This window comes from Ochlerotatus camptorhynchus, unplaced genomic scaffold (assembly GCF_037179485.1).
Source record: "Ochlerotatus camptorhynchus isolate MF236.1 unplaced genomic scaffold, CSIRO-AGI_Acam_v1.1 ptg000203l, whole genome shotgun sequence".
NCBI lineage: Eukaryota > Metazoa > Arthropoda > Insecta > Diptera > Culicidae > Ochlerotatus > Ochlerotatus camptorhynchus.
This window is the reverse complement of record NW_027040693.1, coordinates 1,444,602-1,464,317: the sequence shown is the minus strand read 5'-3', so window position 1 is coordinate 1,464,317 and position 19,716 is coordinate 1,444,602. Positions and strand designations below refer to the sequence as shown.

At 41.3% G+C, this 19,716-nt stretch overlaps 2 protein-coding genes across 3 annotated transcripts; both read right to left on the bottom strand.

The window, feature by feature from the left end:
* Positions 1-1,571: 1,571 nt before the first annotated feature.
* On the bottom strand, positions 1,572-2,172 carry l(1)10Bb (BUD31-like protein). Its single transcript, XM_065223957.1, has one exon. It carries the CDS (start codon positions 2,100-2,102, stop codon positions 1,668-1,670), a length of 435 nt encoding a protein of 144 aa, XP_065080029.1. The 5' UTR covers positions 2,103-2,172; the 3' UTR covers positions 1,572-1,667.
* A 15,185-nt stretch (positions 2,173-17,357) lies between these two features.
* On the bottom strand, positions 17,358-19,405 carry LOC135702898 (integrator complex subunit 12-like). Of its 2 annotated transcripts, none has more exons than XM_065223956.1 (2): positions 19,365-19,405; positions 17,358-18,491 (listed from the first exon to the last, which is right to left on the bottom strand). In XM_065223956.1, the coding sequence occupies exon 2, from the start codon at positions 18,463-18,465 to the stop codon at positions 17,392-17,394; it is 1,074 nt and encodes a 357-aa protein (XP_065080028.1). In that variant the 5' UTR covers positions 18,466-18,491; positions 19,365-19,405; the 3' UTR covers positions 17,358-17,391. The 2 variants fall into 2 exon arrangements, with proteins under 2 accessions (XP_065080028.1, XP_065080027.1); XM_065223955.1 differs by lacking the exon at positions 19,365-19,405 and adding an exon at positions 19,236-19,270.
* Positions 19,406-19,716: the final 311 nt, after the last annotated feature.

Here is a 19,716-nt window from a genome sequence, read left to right as displayed (position 1 = left end):
CGTGTATAGGATTATTTAAGACCGCTCATGCAAAACAAGCCCTATGCCTGTGTACGCTCGTGACCCCTTGCCCCATCCACCCCTCCATTAACGGCAGGAAAGAAATCCTGGACATTTTGCCGATGGCCAACCGATTTTGCCGCCATATCACAAATGCCACCCCAAAGACCGTTCGCTTTTCCTGCTTCCCTCCTATCCAAGAATGGTGCTGGACACGAAAAGGAGATAAAAAAAAAAGTTAATATTATTATTACACACACACACACGAGTCTCTCCCTCGTGCTTCCCGGCACTGCTGCGCTCATCATCTCCACTGTGACCCAAATTATTGGGTGCGGGAAAGCGGATGGTGCAAGCCGGGAGCCTTGCCCTGTGTCAGCTTCTGTTTCAGATTGTTTGAGGAACTAGTTAGCTTTATGGATCATGATAAAATGTTTGGTTTCCTATCCGATTCGATGCCGCATGGGGTTGGAAAAAAGCGCATTTTGCTTTCCCATCACCCATCCTCCTTCACCACTTATCTGAAGCTTATTTTGTCCTCCCTTGCGCGTTCCATTAGAGAACCGTTGCATTTTTGCCCGCCTTGACGGGAGCCGTACGAGAAAATGATCACATGTGTGTGTGGGGGCTGTGGAAAATCCGAAGATAATGGTCCTTTTCCCTCTTCTAATTTCTTTCGTTACACACGGTCAGAAGATGTGCGATGTTTACAGTGCTTTTCCAACAGAGCAGTCAGGAGACGGAAGTTAATAAAGTTTGATGGGAGAAAATATTTGCCTTTGGTTCGCTTTTATGACGCTCTAATGCCGCAATCATCGAACCACAAACCGATAACGATTATGAGCTCTGTTCCCGACTTTGTACGTACGTTAACGGTTATTAAGTTATTTGGTGCACAAGTCATTGCTCGGAACATCTTTATACATGCGCATTTGAATTCCAGCAAAGCTGCTTTTGAAATTAAGACACCGGCACTCAATTTGCCTCAATGGAAAAATTCCCACTTGGACTAGAGTGATAGATTCCACAAAACGGCCATTTGTGGATTCTATCAACCTTCTCCTGAATACAATAAAAAATTAGTGAACGAATTTTCCGAATAGGTGTTACGCATTTCACACCAAACTGGACAAATAAGCGTCTAGTCGACGATTTGACGGAGGCGTGCACTTTTATCACAGTCCAGTTTCAGATGCAATCAGCAATATAAAAGTTCAAACATATCTGATAACAATCATAAAAAGTAACGTCGTTAAGCGTCGGGCTGACCCGCTGTATCGGCTCACGAACGTACAAACGGTTTCATGCCTTTTAACGGCCAATCACGCTGTACCTACTTTGCGAGCTGTGCCACAATGCTGACTGGTTTTTCGTCCGCCCCCGGGGGGAAGTCGCTCTGTTACATCAGCAAATTCTTTGTCTACGACGAGGCCTGCAGCCATATAAACGAGCAACGCCACGCGTCGCGATCCGTTTTACGACCCAGTTGCTTATGTCTACCCGGAAATCACCCCTAGGACAGACATTTCTCACATAAATTCAAGCGCACATCTTTTTGTACCGTTTCAAAATGTATTACCAAGAAAATAATGTCCTAAAGCGCAGTCACACTCTCTTCCGCAGATACAAGCAAATCAATTCATTTTTCCTACCTCCTAACCCAGTCTCTAACCGGAACACCCCCGACATCCGCAGTGGACGCACTCCACCACCCGTCCTTCCTCCAGCTTCGACTTCGGTACCCGGCAGATGCAGTTCGTCCCGAAGTTGGTATCCCTCGTTTGGATGCACCTCAAGCAGCACAGATTCTCGTAGCCGGACTTCTTCCACTTGGCAATCAAATTCCCATCGGCAATCTTCTCCTTCAGGCAGTACTCGTACAGTTCCCTGCTGATGGCTTTCCGCCGGTAGAACAAGTCATAGATATACCTCGATTTCTGGTGATGAATCTTGAATATCGGCCACAGCGATTCGGTGATACGTTTTCCTTCGTGCGGTTCCGTTTCGGCTTCGCGCATCTTCTGTTCCAGTTCTTCCAGGGTCGGTTCGATCAGCTCCCAGCCCTCCGGCGGTGACTTGCGGCTGCGGCGGACTTTTGGCATTATTTCTGCTGGTGTTTGGTCACGATGTTTTGAAACGTTCAACTTGTTTTTGGAAGCCGAATTTCAGTGTTGCTTCTTTCGAAACATACCGCACTTTAGTGTGTTGAAAGAGCAAACGAAGAACGATGCGAAAACAAAATCAACACTGACAAAGGCGTATTAAAAGCATCAGCTGTCAAACTTCATCACGTGTCGATAAAGAAGAACATCGATGAAAGCTTTGCTCGATAGGGTTCTACATTCAAGACCAACAATTGAAAAGGGCCTAAGACCAAAATGTAAACATTTAGAAAAATGGCTATTAGATTGAACGTTATATTTTTAAATCCTATTTCAAAAATACATAAGTTTGTCTAATTTTAAAAATGTAAGGTGTTGAAATAAGATGGATTGAGCATTACCTTGCTAAAATAATTGACTTTACCAGCTTATTTTCATCAAAAAACAAAACAAAATATAATCCGCCCCTGTTTGGATAGAAAACATCATGCGTTGAAAGTTTGACAGATAAAATGAGGGGTTATTGGTTTTTCCTATGTTTCGAGGGGTGAATCGATTAGCTTGGGACCGAAGAGAGTACCAGAGCTGAGCCAAAAAGTTGAGCACGTTATTTCGGGACCTTCTAGTCTTAGAGTTACCTCTATGTTATAACCAACAATCAATACGAAACTAACGATTTTAAATTGGCTCACCACTTTAGTAGCCTATTGGTCCCAAGCAAACGATTAACGTACCCTATTCTAGTTGAAATTCTATTACTACACTATGTTTGTTTTGATTCGCTATGAAAGTTTGACAGATAACATCAGGGGTGTGTGGATTCATGCAGAACATGCAGGGGTGAGTGAAATAGCTTGGGACTGCTTGGGACCGTTGTTCTGGTACTGAGTGAGCCAAAAATAATAATGATTTTCTTCGGGACCTACTAGTCTTAGAGTTACCTCTATGTTATAACTCTGTAGTTTGAACGTACTATAAGCTGTTAACGACGAACGGTGCCATTAATGTGAGGATTGCCACAGGAGTTTCCACGACCGTGTGACGCTAAGATGGCATCAGGAACGGTTCTATATGGGCTGGACTCCGGCGTTGAAGGTTGATCGCTGTTAAGGGCGCTGTTTGCATTGTGATGTAAAAATTAATAAAATCGGTTTTATGTTAAGATAATATTGTGAAAAAATTGATTGAATGAGAAAAAATAAGTCAATTTGGACAAGACAAATGCAGTTTTATTGAACAAATCAGAAATCACTATGGAAGCTCCTCTTCATCGGCTTCGTGAACATCCATGTCGTCTTCGAAATGGTATTCTTTGCCGGATTGTTTTTTTCTTTCTCGCTTGGCAGGCAGTAAGTTCTTCAAAAGCGTCTCATAGTACGCCTTGTTGTTTATGTACGGTTGAAGGTTCTTTAAATCCTCTAGTTTTGCTTGTGGAAGAGGCAACGGTGTCGTAGTGATTGGTGTGAGTACTGGAAGGGGTGTTTGACGTAAATGATCTTCTGGAGCTATGACGAATTCCCGGAAACACTCATCATTTGGATCAATCTTATAAAACACCCTTCCCATCGCTGTTGGTCGGTACTCGAATATCATAATTTGCTTAAACTGGAGTGGTTGTCCAGCCACGTTCGATTTTGGGCGTTTGTATCGGTGCTCTAATTCTTTAAAAGCCAGAAAATCAGATTGGCTAAGCTCCTTGCAACGAAGGGAACTCGCCTGCGCACGTGCGCACCTGCGATTTAAAAACCGCCCAATCACGGGGAGTCTCTATATCCATGCTGTTTTTCTTCTTAGCTCTTTCAATAGCAGCGTGCACGGAATCGACTTCCATGTGCGAGTGACCAGAGACCATAAATTTATGAGTGGTGATTATATTTTGCCTTCTACAGTCAACCATTCTTGCAGATAGGCGAACATCATAACCATCACGAAATTTAGGTTCTGGCCACCACACCTGTCGGAAAATAAGTTCACCTGGCGGATCAGAACCCCTCTATTTGACTCAGCATCACTCACTAAGCATCGCACGTAGCTAAAAATGCACGAGGCGATTTCCTGTGCGCCACGACGTGCCTTTGACTCGTCCCACAAAAAGCAGTAAGCCAGATTCTTTCCCCGGTTCGTCTCGAATACTGTTAAATTTAGCGTATACAACCATAGAGGTAACTCTAAGACCACTGGGTCCCGAAGAAAATCATTATTATTTTTGGCTCACTCAGTACCAGAACAACGGTCCCAAGCAGTCCCAAGCTATTTCACTCACCCCTGCATGTTCTGCATGAATCCACACACCCCTGATGTTATCTGTCAAACTTTCATAGCGAATCAAAACAAACATAGTGTAGTAATAGAATTTCAACTAGAATAGGGTACGTTAATCGTTTGCTTGGGACCAATAGGCTACTAAAGTGGTGAGCCAATTTAAAATCGTTAGTTTCGTATTGATTGTTGGTATTACAGCAGGCAGTTGTATCAACAATCAATACGAAACTAACGATTTTAAATTGGCTCACCACTTTAGTAGCCTATTGGTCCCAAGCAAACGATTAACGTACCCTATTCTAGTTGAAATTCTATTACTACACTATGTTTGTTTTGATTCGCTATGAAAGTTTGACAGATAACATCAGGGGTGTGTGGATTCATGCAGAACATGCAGGGGTGAGTGAAATAGCTTGGGACCGTTGTTCTGGTACTGAGTGAGCCAAAAATAATAATGATTTTCTTCGGGACCCAGTGGTCTTAGAGTTACCTCTATGGTAATACCATAGAGGTAATTCTAAGACTAGAAGGTCCCGAAATAACGTGCTCAACTGTTTGGCTCAGCTCTGGTACTCTCTTCGGTCCCAAGCTAATCGATTCACCCCTCGAAACATAGGGAAAACCAATAACCCCTCATTTTATCTGTCAAACTTTCATAGCGAATCAAAACAAACATTGCGTAGTACTAGAATTTTGACTAGAATAGGGTACGTTAATCGTTTGCTTGGGACCAATAGGCTAGTCAAGTGGTGAGTCAATTTAAAATCGTTAGTTTCGTATTGATTGTTGGTAATAAGCTTGTCCACACGTCAAGTGAGGTGTAGGTAAACACTTCTGCAAATCGAAGGAAATCTTTACAACTCCATCGTCTTTCTTGGCCTTCATTACATCCGCTTTTTTCATTTCGTAGACATGTTTAGCCTTCAACTGATGTTCCTCCTGTGATTGCAGCTCGGTTTCGTCGGTGGCATGCTTGATTTTGACACTGCATTTGTCACATTCCCCGCACGTATCGGCCTTTGGTTTCCGGAAGCTGAGATTGAAGGAGCCGAATATTGCTCTATATGTATTGTAGTGTACAGGTTTGATGGAGTCAGCCTTGCATTTTCTACAATACATATCGTAAATTTTCGTAATATTGAGATCGGCGTTCAAATACAGTTTAGATGACGGTTTTTTTTTCCGCGCTGATCGTATGCCGCCTGCTATTAACTGTACGTCCATCTTCGGATACGATTCCGAGTCCTTTGATCTTGTTATTGATCAAACAGCGCATCTTTTTTTCCTTGACATCGAACGTCGATAAAAACATGGTTTTACCTGAGTACTGCGAACTAACTCAAAATGCTTGTCATCTGGGAGCCGAGTCGAACTGTCAAACGGGAGCCAAACATTCAAAAGAGCTCAGAAGTCACGTAGGTAGTTACTGTTTGAGCCACAAGTAAAGGTGTTGCCACCTACTGAAAACAAATTAAGAGGTTGTACTTAAAACTGAACACTCATCTTGAATTGATCGCCTAAAACATATTATAATCAAGAGGACTCAACAATAATTAATAATAATAAAACCATACCTTGCTTTCAGCCACAAAGGAAATGGACACATGGTTGCCGAGGAATTGGTTTTGAGCTGAGGATGACAGGTGTAAAAAGTTTCTCAATAACTTCAATCGCACATCGTTGTCGTATTTGGAACTGCAACAGTTTTGAACAACGGCAGGGAGCTCCACATCTTCGCGCCGGCACTTTTACGCCGTTTGGTCAACAATCAATACGAAACTAACGATTTTAAATTGGCTCAGCTTGACTAGCCTATTGGTCCCAAGCAAATCGATTAACGTATCCCATTCTAGTCAAAATTCTAGTACTACACAATGTTTGTTTTGATTCGCTATGAAAGTTTGACAGATAAAATGAGGGGTTATTGGATTTTCCTATGTTTCAAGGGGTGATTCGACTAGCTTGGGACCGAAGATAGTACCAGAGGTGAGCCAAAAAGTTGAGCACGTTTCTTCGGGACCCTATGGTTTGGTCGCGTATATGCTAAACCTCTTTGCTTGTAGAGCTTATTCAACATCGCAGGGGGTGTATTTTTCTTAACAATTTTATTGTTTTGCAGCTCTTCCATCGCTAGGTCATCATCAATGTCGTCATCTATAAAATATTTACATTTTCGAAATTAGCTGACGGAAACAAAAAAAATACACTTTGCAGTTGTGTACTGTTGATATTTAACATCACTTACCTGTTGAATAGCGTATCTTTTTCGATTGATTTTCGATGATTTTCTCTGTTTTTCGTTTCGAGTTAACAAAATATTCGCCTAAAGATATAAACTAGTAATTACTTTTGTAATAACGAATATGTAAAGTGCTTACCATTTGATTCAACATTTTCATCAGGTGCATCTTCATTGAATCCAATTATGGATTCGTTGCGGTATGGTTCAAAATATTCGTAGATAGAGAAGTCATGTATCATGGTGGCATCTCCAGAGCTATCAGAAGAAGCAGGGTCACAATTTGAATTAATCATTTTGTTCGACCATTTTCCACAGAGATGGCGCTGTTCCGCTGGTAGGAAGTGATAAAAATCCCCATATAGAAATTGAGAGAAGTGGGAATAATTCGCTTTCGGTGCATATTCAGGTCAAAAAAACTGAACGACAACCTAAAGAACTAAGTCAGGGGCTTTGTCGTTCAGTTTTTCCCCGGAAATTAATGCTAAACAAGCTACAATTAAATAAAAATGATTTTTCCCCATACAATTTTACCTGCTTTACTACCAGTCCCCAGAGGGCCAAAAAAATTCAAATTTGAGAGAGAAATCCTCTCTCACGAGCTCAATCTTTCAACATGCCATGTATTTTGTTGACACTCGATTTGTGATTTCCCTTTCACAGATTACAAAATAGAGTACCTGACGCTACAAAACATGTCTGGTACCTCTATATATGCATTTGCTTTAACATTTGAAGTCCCTCCTTTTTTACATATTCTGCGCAAAAGATACTTTATGCCCCGCCCCATACATAAAATTCGGCGGGAAATTCTGTGAGGGGTGAGCTATTTTGTGTGCAGAATGTGTAAAAAAGGAGGGACTTCGAATAATAATCTAAATGCATATATAGAGGTACCAGACATGTTTTGCACTTCAGTGTCCTCTGCAAACAACAGCTGTGACATCTGATGGAACATGAAAGCAGAAGCTTGACAAAATGATCAATTATTCGCCTGTCCTGTGCCTTGCTTGATGCCCATGATTTCACTGCGAGTCAGATTAACACTTAGGACCACTTCCATGAGCTTCGCCGACCAGGCCACCTTCCGTAGCATCAGAAGCAACTGAGATTGCAGGAGTTCTGGTTTCATTGTTGATGACACCGACACAGTTTTCCACATTACACGAGGGTTGGACAAATTCTCTATAAGAGATGTTCAGAGGATCGCATCGACTGTCGAACTGATCCACATTGCATGATATTGCAACTGCCTCTGTATTCTCGGGGTCGAATTTGTCCAAGATCTGGTAAATTTATTTTTAAATTTATAGGGCAGCCAGGAGGAGGCCTGATAGCGCTTTCAATTGCTTTAGTAACTACAAGATCCAACGGTTCAGAGGACACATCCAAGTCACCGTCTCTCATCGAAAATTTTAAAGGTGACTCATTGTTGGTCATGGTACGAGATAAATCCAGAGCCACTGACCATCGTGGATCCAGAAAAGTTTTCATTGGCGTTGAAGAACGAATGTTGGCAAAGGAAACGTTGAAGCTTTGAGATGAGAAACTGTGATGGGATCAGAGTTGAAAAAATCATGAAAAAATCACCAGCATTCACTATGAAATGAATTTTTCATCCATAGTGAACTTTGATGAATTTTAGTGATTTTTTCAGCCCTGGTGATGGGATACCTCCTCGTATCGCGCAACTGACATATTTGCAGCGTCAAGCGTCTCCAAATGATCCCCATGTTCTTCCTCATCTAGTTCTTCAGCCGCAGCTTAAAAATAAATTGGAGAATGTCAATAGTTAAGCACATGATACATTACTGACTATTTTTACCTAGAATTAATTCGATTCCTCGGGAGAACTCCATTGTTAAATATCACCAAAGTTTTGACTGCAAACGTTCAATTTAAATTCGACGAATCGAGATTCGAATGCCTGTTGCAATGGCAACAGTGTCAAACAGATAAAAAACAGGTGAATCTTACAAAAAAATAAATCCGTTGCCATCATAAGGCCTTTTTCAACCAAGGCCTTATCATGATATATGAACATGCTTGTGGTAGGCCCTTTTTTAAATGTTAAATATTTTTTCAATCAAATTATTTTCATAAGTGATTTCAATTATGTAGCAAAAGCTATTCATCGTCCATCGAATAAAGCTATAAAACGATTTGTTTACATTTCGGTCTTAGGCCATTTTCAATTGTTGGTCTTGAATTGATAAAAATATTGACATTTCAAGCGGAACGTTGCATTAGGTCCTAAATAATATTGATCTATTCTCTTCGTCGACTTTCTCTTTAGGCTGTGTTCCATTTGGTAAATTTTCACTTATATTTGACACTTCGAAAATAAATTAGGATGTTCGAAAATCCCTCTGTTGTTGAACGGCCGGTTTTCGAGAAAGCGTCTGTCAAAATTGATTCCTTGTCTGTCAGAAATAAGTCTGCTGGAATAGCAGGTTTATTTGAAAATTTTCCATCTGTCAAATTTAAGTAAAAATTCACCAAATGGAACACAGCCTTAGTTAATAACTTGCGCACATAACTGTTTTTCGTTGTTTTTGGCGTATTAGATGCTAGATAAAAGCTTCGTTTATCGATCTTTGTGCTGAAAATACCTGAGAATGTCTTTACATGGCCATCGGGATACAAAGAGAAAGTCGACGAAGAGAATCTGTTACTTAGGACCGAATGCAATGTTCAGCTTGATTTTTTTTATATTCAAGGTCGTTCGTAATAGTACGTTCAGACTACAGAGTTATAACATGTTATAGCGCTATCTTGATGGTGGTTTCTGTGTTGCAATTAGTTGACAACCGTTATAACATGTTATAACTCTCCAGTCTGGACAGCGTTTAAAACGCTGTCCAGACTGGAGAGTTATAACATGTTATAACGGTTGTCAAATAATTCCAACACAGAAACCACCATCAAGATAGCGCTATAACATGTTACAACTCTGTAGTCTGAACGTACTATAAAGCCGTTCACAATGCTGTTTTATTGCATATGGACTGATTCAATTTGAAACATAGAACAGAAACGTACCCCTCGCAGTGCTGCAAAATTTCGACAATACACGGTGATACTCAAAATTCTGCTTTGGTCACTCGTTTGAGCTAACAGTCATCGTCAAGGCAAACCATGTCAATTGTCAGTAGCATTTTTGTCAGTGACGAACATGTGCTGATTTGTTTATTAGCTAAATTTGAAATGGAATTTAATGGCCTGGGCAAAACAATTACATGGAGTCATTAAAGTGAATAAGCATCTACGTCCTGAACCGCTTGGATAACAATAATGTGCCTCAGAATGCAAGAAATTACACTTTCTGTTACCAGGTGAATCTTTGTCATTGACGAAAAAATGAATGAGATTTTGACAAAGATTTTTTGAGGATCAAGTCTATCATTGACTATGTGAAAAACAATTTTGTCAATATCGCGCAAAAGTCTGTCAATGACAATGACAAATCTCAGCAGGGGCCCTCGCAATGCTGAGTTGCAGTTTCATTATTCCTAGTGTTGGAATACAGTGAGCATACATTTGGGCGTATATCCTTGATTTTCTCTTTGCATTGCTACAGCTAAGAGCAACCGTAACGGTACGCTGCTAAACTCATTTTAGCAGCCCTCATCATAGCGCAGCTACCGTATCGGGGGTTGCCTAAAGCCCTACAGTAAAAGTATGGACGGCTGTCTTAGCTTAGCTTAGCTTAGCTTAGTCTGACTACACGTATCGATAGTTGCACTCCGTGATTGATCTGAACCAGTGAAATTGTACAAAGAATCAACTGAATGGGGCTTGGGAGTAACCTGCCATTCTCAGTGTACATGTTCCAGTGACTCCTACCTTTAAAGATCAATAACGTCACCGGCCACGTCCTTGCAATCAGGTGGGAGAGGGAAGGAATGTTAGTGTGTGACTTTTGTTGTTTTGGGACTAGTAAAAGTATGGACGGCTGTCACCACAAAACTGAAAAAAGCTGTTCCAATCGAGCAAAGCGGTGCATTTTGACGGTTCGATTGGAACAACTTTTGACAGGCGTCTATACTTTTACTTTAGGGCTTTAGGGTTGCCATACGAGTAACTAAAATAGCAGGTGTTACCTCGTTACCAAATTTAGCAGGGTGGGAGAAAGGTTGCTATTGGTAGAAATGTCAAAATGCTCACTACCGGTACGAACTACGGCGAGTAAATTGATAACCGCGATAGCAGCGACCGGTGTGGAGAAGAGTGACTTAACTAAAATGAGAGCGCTGTGCGCTGTTAAAATAGTCGCGGAAATGACAACGACCGTTACGGTTGCTCTAAGTGAAACCATTTTCTAGAATTTGTTCAATGCAGAGTTGTAACAGGTTATATTGGCTATCAAAAGCAACAGTAAACGCACCGAGAAACGTTAATTCTAGCGAGTTAGGTATCAGTAAGATGCAAATCTCTAATAGTAATTGATGATTTGCGGCGCTGTTGTTCAACATAATCTTAATAAGCATAGAAGTAAACATGGGAAAAATCCCTGCCCTCTCTCTAAAGAATTATTCCAACACCCCAGCCATTGGAAATGCACCGAATCGAAATCATTGCTAAACGTAATAAAATATGCCATCTTCTTTGGCCAACGCAGCAAGCATTTCATTCAAAAATTACGTTGGAATAATCATTACTTTCCTATTTTATAACGTAGTAAGTATTCAACAACGTCGGTGAAAACAAACGAAAACGGGAGTAGCCGAAGCTGAATGATGACGATGAGTGATGACACCACTTCGTGTTTTGATTTGCGCTGTACCGTCCGCTCAGTTGTGTGGGTTCGTAAATGCATAGATGTTGATGTGTGTGTTTTCTTCCAACGCAGCAGTTCAACGTTGTCTCGTCACAAACCGTTTGGCGCTGTTATCTGTCTCTATAAATTCCAAAGAGTGAAGGGGGTCTGGCATTACCTTTTTTTGGGTTCCTGCACTATTGGCGTTGACGGCGACTCTGTAGCTCTTTACTTCAATGTTAAAATCCATAAGCAAACGTCAGACTGTGCGTGAAACATGGCGGACTTCGTACTATCATAGAGGTAACTCTAAGACTAGAAGGTCCCGAAATAACGTGCTCAACTTTTTGGCTCAGCTCTGGTAGTCTCTTCGGTCCCAAGCTAATCGATTCACCCCTCGAAACATAGGAAAAACCAATAACCCCTCATTTTATCTGTCAAACTTTCATAGCGAATCAAAACAAACATTGCGTTGTACTAGAATTTCCACTAGAATAGGGTACGTTAATCGTTTGGTTGGGACCAATAGGCTACTAAAGTGGTGAGCCAATTTAAAATCGTTAGTTTCGTATTGATTGTTGGTACTATCCTTTCACTTCACGGAAAATTCCCATTAGAAACTGTCAATCTTTGCTAGAAGAGACGATTTTTCGGCGGTGCCGTCAACGCCAATAGTGCCGAGATGAGTGAAAAGAACTTACTTTTGGGTATTTTTTTTTCTTAGCGTGTAGATGAAAATCTCCTTTATAAAACTAACGTATGCATTAAAAAATGGACTTATTTCGGATGGCGTTGAAAAAATGTTACAACAACCCGATCCAACCATAGAGGTAACTCTAAGACCACTGGGTCCCGAAGAAAATCATTATTATTTTTGGCTCACTCAGTACCAGAACAACGGTCCCAAGCAGTCCCAAGCTATTTCACTCACCCCTGCATGTTCTGCATGAATCCACACACCCCTGATGTTATCTGTCAAACTTTCATAGCGAATCAAAACAAACATAGTGTAGTAATAGAATTTCAACTAGAATAGGGTACGTTAATCGTTTGCTTGGGACCAATAGGCTACTAAAGTGGTGAGCCAATTTAAAATCGTTAGTTTCGTATTGATTGTTGATCCAACTCTCGTGATAATTCCGCGAACCAAGAAAACACTCAAAGTTCACTTAAGACAAACTCCCACTTTATTAGTTTTGATGACACCCACTTCACGGACGGTCTCCCACTTCCTTAGATGTCTACTCCTACCTTGTGCTAGCACTACTCTTCTTTTGTCTTCGGGGCTCCTTCACCTGCCACTGCCGTCGTCGTCATTCCTCTTCTTCCTCTGGTACCGCATCACCTTCTTGGGCCAGGGGTGGACGCCTCTACCTGTCCCGTACGCCCCTCGAGTATGGTGACGGACTCGAGGTTTCAACGAACCACAAGGGTAAGTTGACTTGCCTGGATTGGTGGCACACACTGTAGCTGAGGGATCAGATTCTCGAACTGCGATTCGGACACACTACCGGCGATTGGCGTGGTCGACTCCGGAAAAATACGTTGAGTTCACAAATGATACGGTAAAATCAAAGATGAATATTAAGATGAAACTGTCGGAAGAAAAACTTTCTATTTTAGTGTCTTCTTTTACGGTCCCTTTCATCCAAGGAGAACCCCCCGTATTCAAGGTAATTTTGTGGTTTTGCTGCCCCCTCGGAAGAGATGAAATTTTGCGCTCATTTTTACCAAAACAATCACACCAAAATCAGAGATGACCCATTTTTTAATTACTCGATTGACAACTGATCGATTATTTTTTTGTTCGCTGTGCTGCCATTTTTCCACTTCCACCAATGAGAGTGCAGCACATGTTTGAAACGATGGGTGATGATCCTGTGGAGATGTTAATGCTTATATCGGCATGATCTAACCGATTATAAATAGTTTACTTTTCGATTCGTTAATCGATTAAACGATTATTCGAATGAAAATCGGACATCACTAGATGAATGTGAAACGTCATTTCAAATATAAAGCCGTTCATAAATAATGATACAATTTGAAAGGGACCGGGGCTAATCACAAATTACGTCTCCATGGTAACTGAAATAAACACGAGTGTTCACCGGTTGGTAAAATCGCGAGGTCCTGTGGGCGCGAAGGAGAATTCGAAATGGCGGTTATCGACCTGATCTCACTAGACAACGGTTGGATCTGGTTCGGGGTTTTCTTGGTGATGGTAATTACCTGGCTGTCCAATGATACGTGGCAACTTCCTCTACAACTTCTTCATACTTCCAACTTAGCTCACTTTAGCACTTTAGCTTTAGTTTTCACCTTCAAACTATTAATTTTTAGCTTTGACTTTCGCTATGTGAACGTAGTCTATAATGATCACCAGGCTTATGACTGTGCCTCATGGTGGACGATGACCCCGAACCGTGACCGTTGAACCGTCGTACGTGCCACAAATTCTCCACGCAATGGCCCCGATTACGCCACCCCTATGGACGTCCATTCATGACTGCACACAGCGTGGTGGTGGCTAGTGGCATTGTTCTACAGTTTATAGGGAAGTGTCTCCTACTGGCTGCGTTCGTGGGGATTCTGGGACGTTTTACCTTTTACGAACATTTACTACACGCGATTAATCTCATCAATCTTGGACGCAACACTTACACTTGTTACATATGTTTCACCAAATATGCGAATGGCGTTGACGGCACCATCGAAAAATTTGCTCTTCCAGCAAATATAGACAGTTTCTTATGGGAATTTTCGGTGGAGTGAAAGGATAGTACGAAGTCCGCCATGTTTCACGCACAGTCTGACGTTTACTTATGGATTTTCTCATAGAAGTAAAGAGCTACAGAGTCGCCGTCAACGCCAATTTACTGTCTGGCAGAATTCCCGAAGACATTTTTGTGCAGTTGGCTTTCCCATCCGAGATCCATACGCCAACTGTCAGATTGTTCCCTTGCATTTTTGTAGGTTTGTCAATGCACACTTTCCCGTGGCATCTGGCTTCTGGATGAAATATTCGTTCCCCTCTAATGCTTTTGTTTAAACTGCAAAATAGTCGTTGAATAACTGTTGAGCTCCCTCCTCCGCAACCCTGTTTATGTTTGGTCGTTTTCGAGGACGAGATCCTCTAAGTTTTTCCTCTGATTCTGCTGCTGCCGTTGAAAATGCATGAAACATTACTTGCTGGACGAATACAAGTTCGTCGAATTTATCGTGACTCGACTCCACAAACATTTCAGAATTATCCACTGCAATCAAATTTACTACACTTGTTTTTTACGCAATTCCGACTGCAAATACCTGTTTTTATCGTTTGTTCTTACTACGATGCGAAGTAACTAGAATGACAACCCCCGGTGTGGAAATAGAGACATACTTGTACTGATGTCGGTATGTTCTTCAGCTCTTTCGTGGCCTTGGCGGTCAGCTGCTCCTCCGATTTGGCCACGAAATTATTGGAATAGATCCTTTGAGGTTCACCCGAAAATTTTCTATCGGTCGCAGCTGGAGCAACAATCAATACGAAACTAACGATTTTAAATTGGCTCACCGCTTTAGTAGCTTATTGGTCCCAAGCAAACGATTAACGTACCCTATTCTAGTTGAAATTCTATTACTACACTATGTTTGTTTTGATTCGCTATGAAAGTTTGACAGATAACATCAGGGGTGTGTGGATTCATGCAGAACATGCAAGGGTGAGTGAAATAGCTTGGGACTGCTTGGGACCGTTGTTCTGGTACTGAGTGAGCCAAAAATAATAATGATTTTCTTCGGGACCCAGTGGTCTTAGAGTTACCTCTATGATGAAGCCACCTTGCCTTCGGTCTTCCTCTTCAGCTTCTGTTGCACTTTACGGTCGCGCAGTAGCACCAACAATCAATACGAAACTATCGATTTGAAATTGGCTCACTTCTTGACTAGCCTATTGGTCCCAAGCAAATCGATTAACGTACCTCATTCTAGTTGAAATTCTAGTACTAAACTATGTTTGTTTTGATTCTCTAGGAAAGTTTGACAGATAAAATGAAGGGTTCGTGGATTTTCCTATGTTTCGAGGGGTGCATTGATTAGCTTGGCACCGAAGAGAGTACCAGAGCTGAACCAAAGTGTTTTCTGGTGTATCTTAGGGTATAGATTATGAATATGAAGAAAAGTGATAATTGACCATGGTGGCGTTTACGTCACTTTGTCATCTCACGGCAGTAAGGGCCTTGTACCGGTTATGACTGACCTGGTACATTATTTGATCTGAGATCAAGGACAATTTGGTGAACCTTGAGCATCATATATACATCAAACTGATCATGAGCGATGTACAGAACCTCTTTGAACATGTTTGAGCAAGTTTCGACGCTGAGGACATTGTGCAGGCCTTGGTTATCAAATGTTCTAAACTACAGAATGCTTTGGATGACCTAGAACGTCACTTAAGCTTCTTATATACATCCAAATAGATAAAAAACGATGCGCAGTAACTCCTTGAACATTTTTGGGCAGGTTTCGCCGCTGAGGTATTTTGCAGGACATTATCAAAAAGTGATTACCGGGTCATAGAACTTGTTATCAATTTGATATTTTACTTTGCTCGGGATTATGATTACATAGATCACTACGGAATAGTTTCAAAATTGATCATACAATTCCGGAGATACGGCCGGAACAAGTTCTTAGTGTCTCAGGGAAAATAACCAGCTTATGAGTAAGTTCAAAACCCATCATGCGACACAATAAATTACATCAGAATTCGAAAACAAGTTCAATAACAATAATATCTAAAACCCTGAACCAGATTTGCTGAATCCGGATATGTTCCGGGTTGCACCAGTGGCCAGATTTGACTTTTTTAAAATCAATCATGTGCCACATCAAATGACGTGAAAATTTTTAAATAAAATCATTGGTAGTCATATTGAGTGTAAATAGGGTCAGACCATAGGTGAATAAATTGGGATTTTTCCTATACATATAAGTAACCAAAAGTTCTGATAAAAGGCTATTTATGGCTTAAGCACCTTTGTTGAAGGTGGTGTATAGAATTCTAAGCAGCCTCATTTTTAAGTCGTTATAAGAACTTGAAAGTTCCGGTACCATAATTGAAGAGCATTCTAAGCAGCCTCTGGCGGAACTTGGCAACAACAATTCAATTTGCGTCTCTCGGATATTCTCGTACGATACCACGTGATTCAGAAATTATTCCAACAACCTATAGGCCTATAGGTTCTAGGTCTTCAAACACATCTCTGGTTTTTTTTTCGAAGGCTTCCAGGTTCAGTGGCGTTCGTGCGTTCCCAGCTCATTGGTGGTGCCACAGCTCTGGTAGTAAGTAGCCACTCGACTCCATACCTTTTGTGCCGTCCAGCAAGGTTCCTGCAGTGCAACGAATTCGAAGTTGCGTGGTTGATGTTCGTCATAGATTAACCTATCGCAACCTGGGAAGCCGTGCGAGTTGCAGTTCCATGTTCCGAGTTTACTATCGTAATCCTTATATCGTCGCGTAGGCCTGTGCCTCTTGTTCCGAGCCGTATTTCTTTCTTGGATATTTGCAGCTTTATAATTTTTCAACGGTGGCTTGTTGGGCCTGCCAACACCCAGTGGGAGCTGAATTTATATTAGGCCCGAAATACTATTTATTTGAGTAATTTTGCTCAACTTTCAAAAATGTAACATCAAGCATTGTGCAACCACAAGTTCGCAACTCTATTTAAAATATAAAATGAACAACCATCCAGCGCAGATTTTGTTCAACCTCTTTGAATGAAAGTGAACACGATTTTCCATAAAGTGTCTTTCGCACGCTTATTCTACGATTGTCAAGGAGAAGAGCATGCGATGAGTATCAAACCTATGGAATTACTACAAGATGAGTAGTAGCAGACTGCGTAAATAATGATGCCAGGAGTTTCGAATTGAAACAAATCTACACGATTAGATTTGCAATCAAGCAAACATATTATTGCAAATAAATTTAACTTTTCTAAATGTTCCGGAAAATATACCTTACCAAAACCTTAGGACTTTCATTTGTGCTTCCTCTTACTGTCGTGCATTTTCGCGGCCTTCTTCTTCATCATCTGCAGCCGTTTGTCCGCGCTAATGATGTTAATATTCGGTGTCCCAGCTCCTGCGCTAGTTGACGAAGATGACCCCCCTGCGGTGGATGACGATCCCGAGCCACCACTGCTACTGCTTTTTGAGGATTTTTCCTTATCTTTCTCCCGATCACGATCGGATCGCTCTCGGTCTCGGTCTCGATCACGATCTCGATCCCGTTCCCTATCTCTGTCTCGATCGTGAGAAGACCCTTCCTTGCTGCTACTGGATTTTGAACTCTTGTGCTTCGACGACGAAGAAGACGAGGATGATTCGTAGTTCTTGCTGCTGCTCGATGATTTTGAGTGAGACGAAGATGAGGAAACTTTCGCCGGAGAACCGACAGCTGGCGTCGAAGACGACGAAGATTTGCTAGCAGATTTTCCCTTGCACAATGTGCAGAACCATGCATTTTCCTGATCGTTTGCATCCGCTTCGGAAATAACCGGTTTGTGACATTCTTGGTGATACAGCGAGTGACAATCAGCGCACTCGACTAGCCGGTTTCTGGCACTCACATCCATCCGTTTGCAAACGATGCACATAAGATCTTCGAGCTCTTTCAGCTGGTCTTCTTCCATCACCACATCGTCATCCTCGTCGTTTCCTTCGACGTCCGATATAGATAGGATGATTGATCCGGCTGGTGCTGGAACGGTCAACGATTCCGGCGTTGGAACAGCACTTTCCACTGCCGGTTCACTTTTGGCAGGAGATTGTTGTTTGGAATCGAGTTGTGCTGTCGAAGCAGCAGGCACAATAGCTACTACCGGAGCCGGTTTCTGTTTCCGGACATAGAGATTACTCCCGGTAGCTGTGCTTTCTTCCGCTAGATGTTTCTTGCTAAGTGTGCTATTGAGTGTTTTGTTTCCACCATAGCGCTGCTTGATCAGTTCGTCCAGCAAGTTGCGGATCTTTTCGGCTGAGTCCGAGTTACCCGAATGGAGCAACTTAAGGGCATGCTTGAAGGTAGGATCGATATCGATGGCAGAGGACATCATTTGATCGGAGGGTTTCAAATGTTTAGCTGCAAAATATGGAAGAATGTAGGTATGAGTAATCAATCAAAAATAACAGATTATGGTCAATTATTTTTAATAGTTTATTAAATCAATCGTCAACTCATAATTATACGATAGGGGAAATGGATGTAATGTCGGCCTAAATGCTCCTAATTTGGGCACATACATAAATTCAGCAATCGACAAAATATCCATTAGTTCCTTCCCAATGACGCGTTCATCTAGATAAAATTGATAAATAGCAGATTTTTAGCGATGGGCCCAATCTTAGATTCATAGGCCAACATTAGACCCATTTCCGCTATGTGTACAGATCGTATTGCAAAACAATCATGAGATGTATATATAGAGGAAATGTCTCTAATGTTGGCATATGGCTCTAAGATTGGGCCCATCGCTTAAAATCTGCTATTTATCAATTTATCTAGATGAACGCGTTATTGGGACGTTACTAATGTATATTTTTGGTTGCTATTGAAAATTTAGTCGATTGCTGAATTTATGTATGGGCCCAAATTAGGGACACTTAGGCCGACATTATCTGCATTTCCCCTATGTACAGTATGAGACTATTTTACAAGTACAAAATAAATGTCAGAACAGTTTGCATCGATTTAGCACAGATAAAGTTAAATTTTATATGTTGAATTCAACAAGGACGTTAGTACTGCAAGAGTGAATGAAGAACCTGCCGAAATATAAAAAAGAAGCCAGATGTCTTGTCTTGTCTTATCTGTACCGCTACGTACACATCAGTAGACCGAACTAAAACATCTCTTCAATTTTATATTCTTCCATGAATTTTACGTAAAACACGCTAGTTATAAAGCTAAACAGCATACTTTCTAACTATAAAAACATTTCGAATGGAAACTTACCGTATTCCACAAGAAAACTTCATTAATTTTGTTTTATCACTATCCAAAAAAACACTATTGACGAGTGCACGGATGGATTTTAGTTCACTCACTCGACAAAAAGTGACACAACAGCGGGGCCCTGTTTACTAAAAATGAACACATATGTGTTCATTTTTAGTAAACAGGGCCCCGCTGTTGTGTCACTTTTTGTCGAGTGAGTGAACTCAAATCCATCCGTGCACTCGTCAATTAGGTTCTGCAGCGTGACGTCACAAATGAACTCAGTGTTAATAGGCTGAACCTTTTTGACAGTTCAGTGGTACTGTTTACAAGCACTTAGTCGTTTTTTCGAAAAAACAAATTCTAAAGT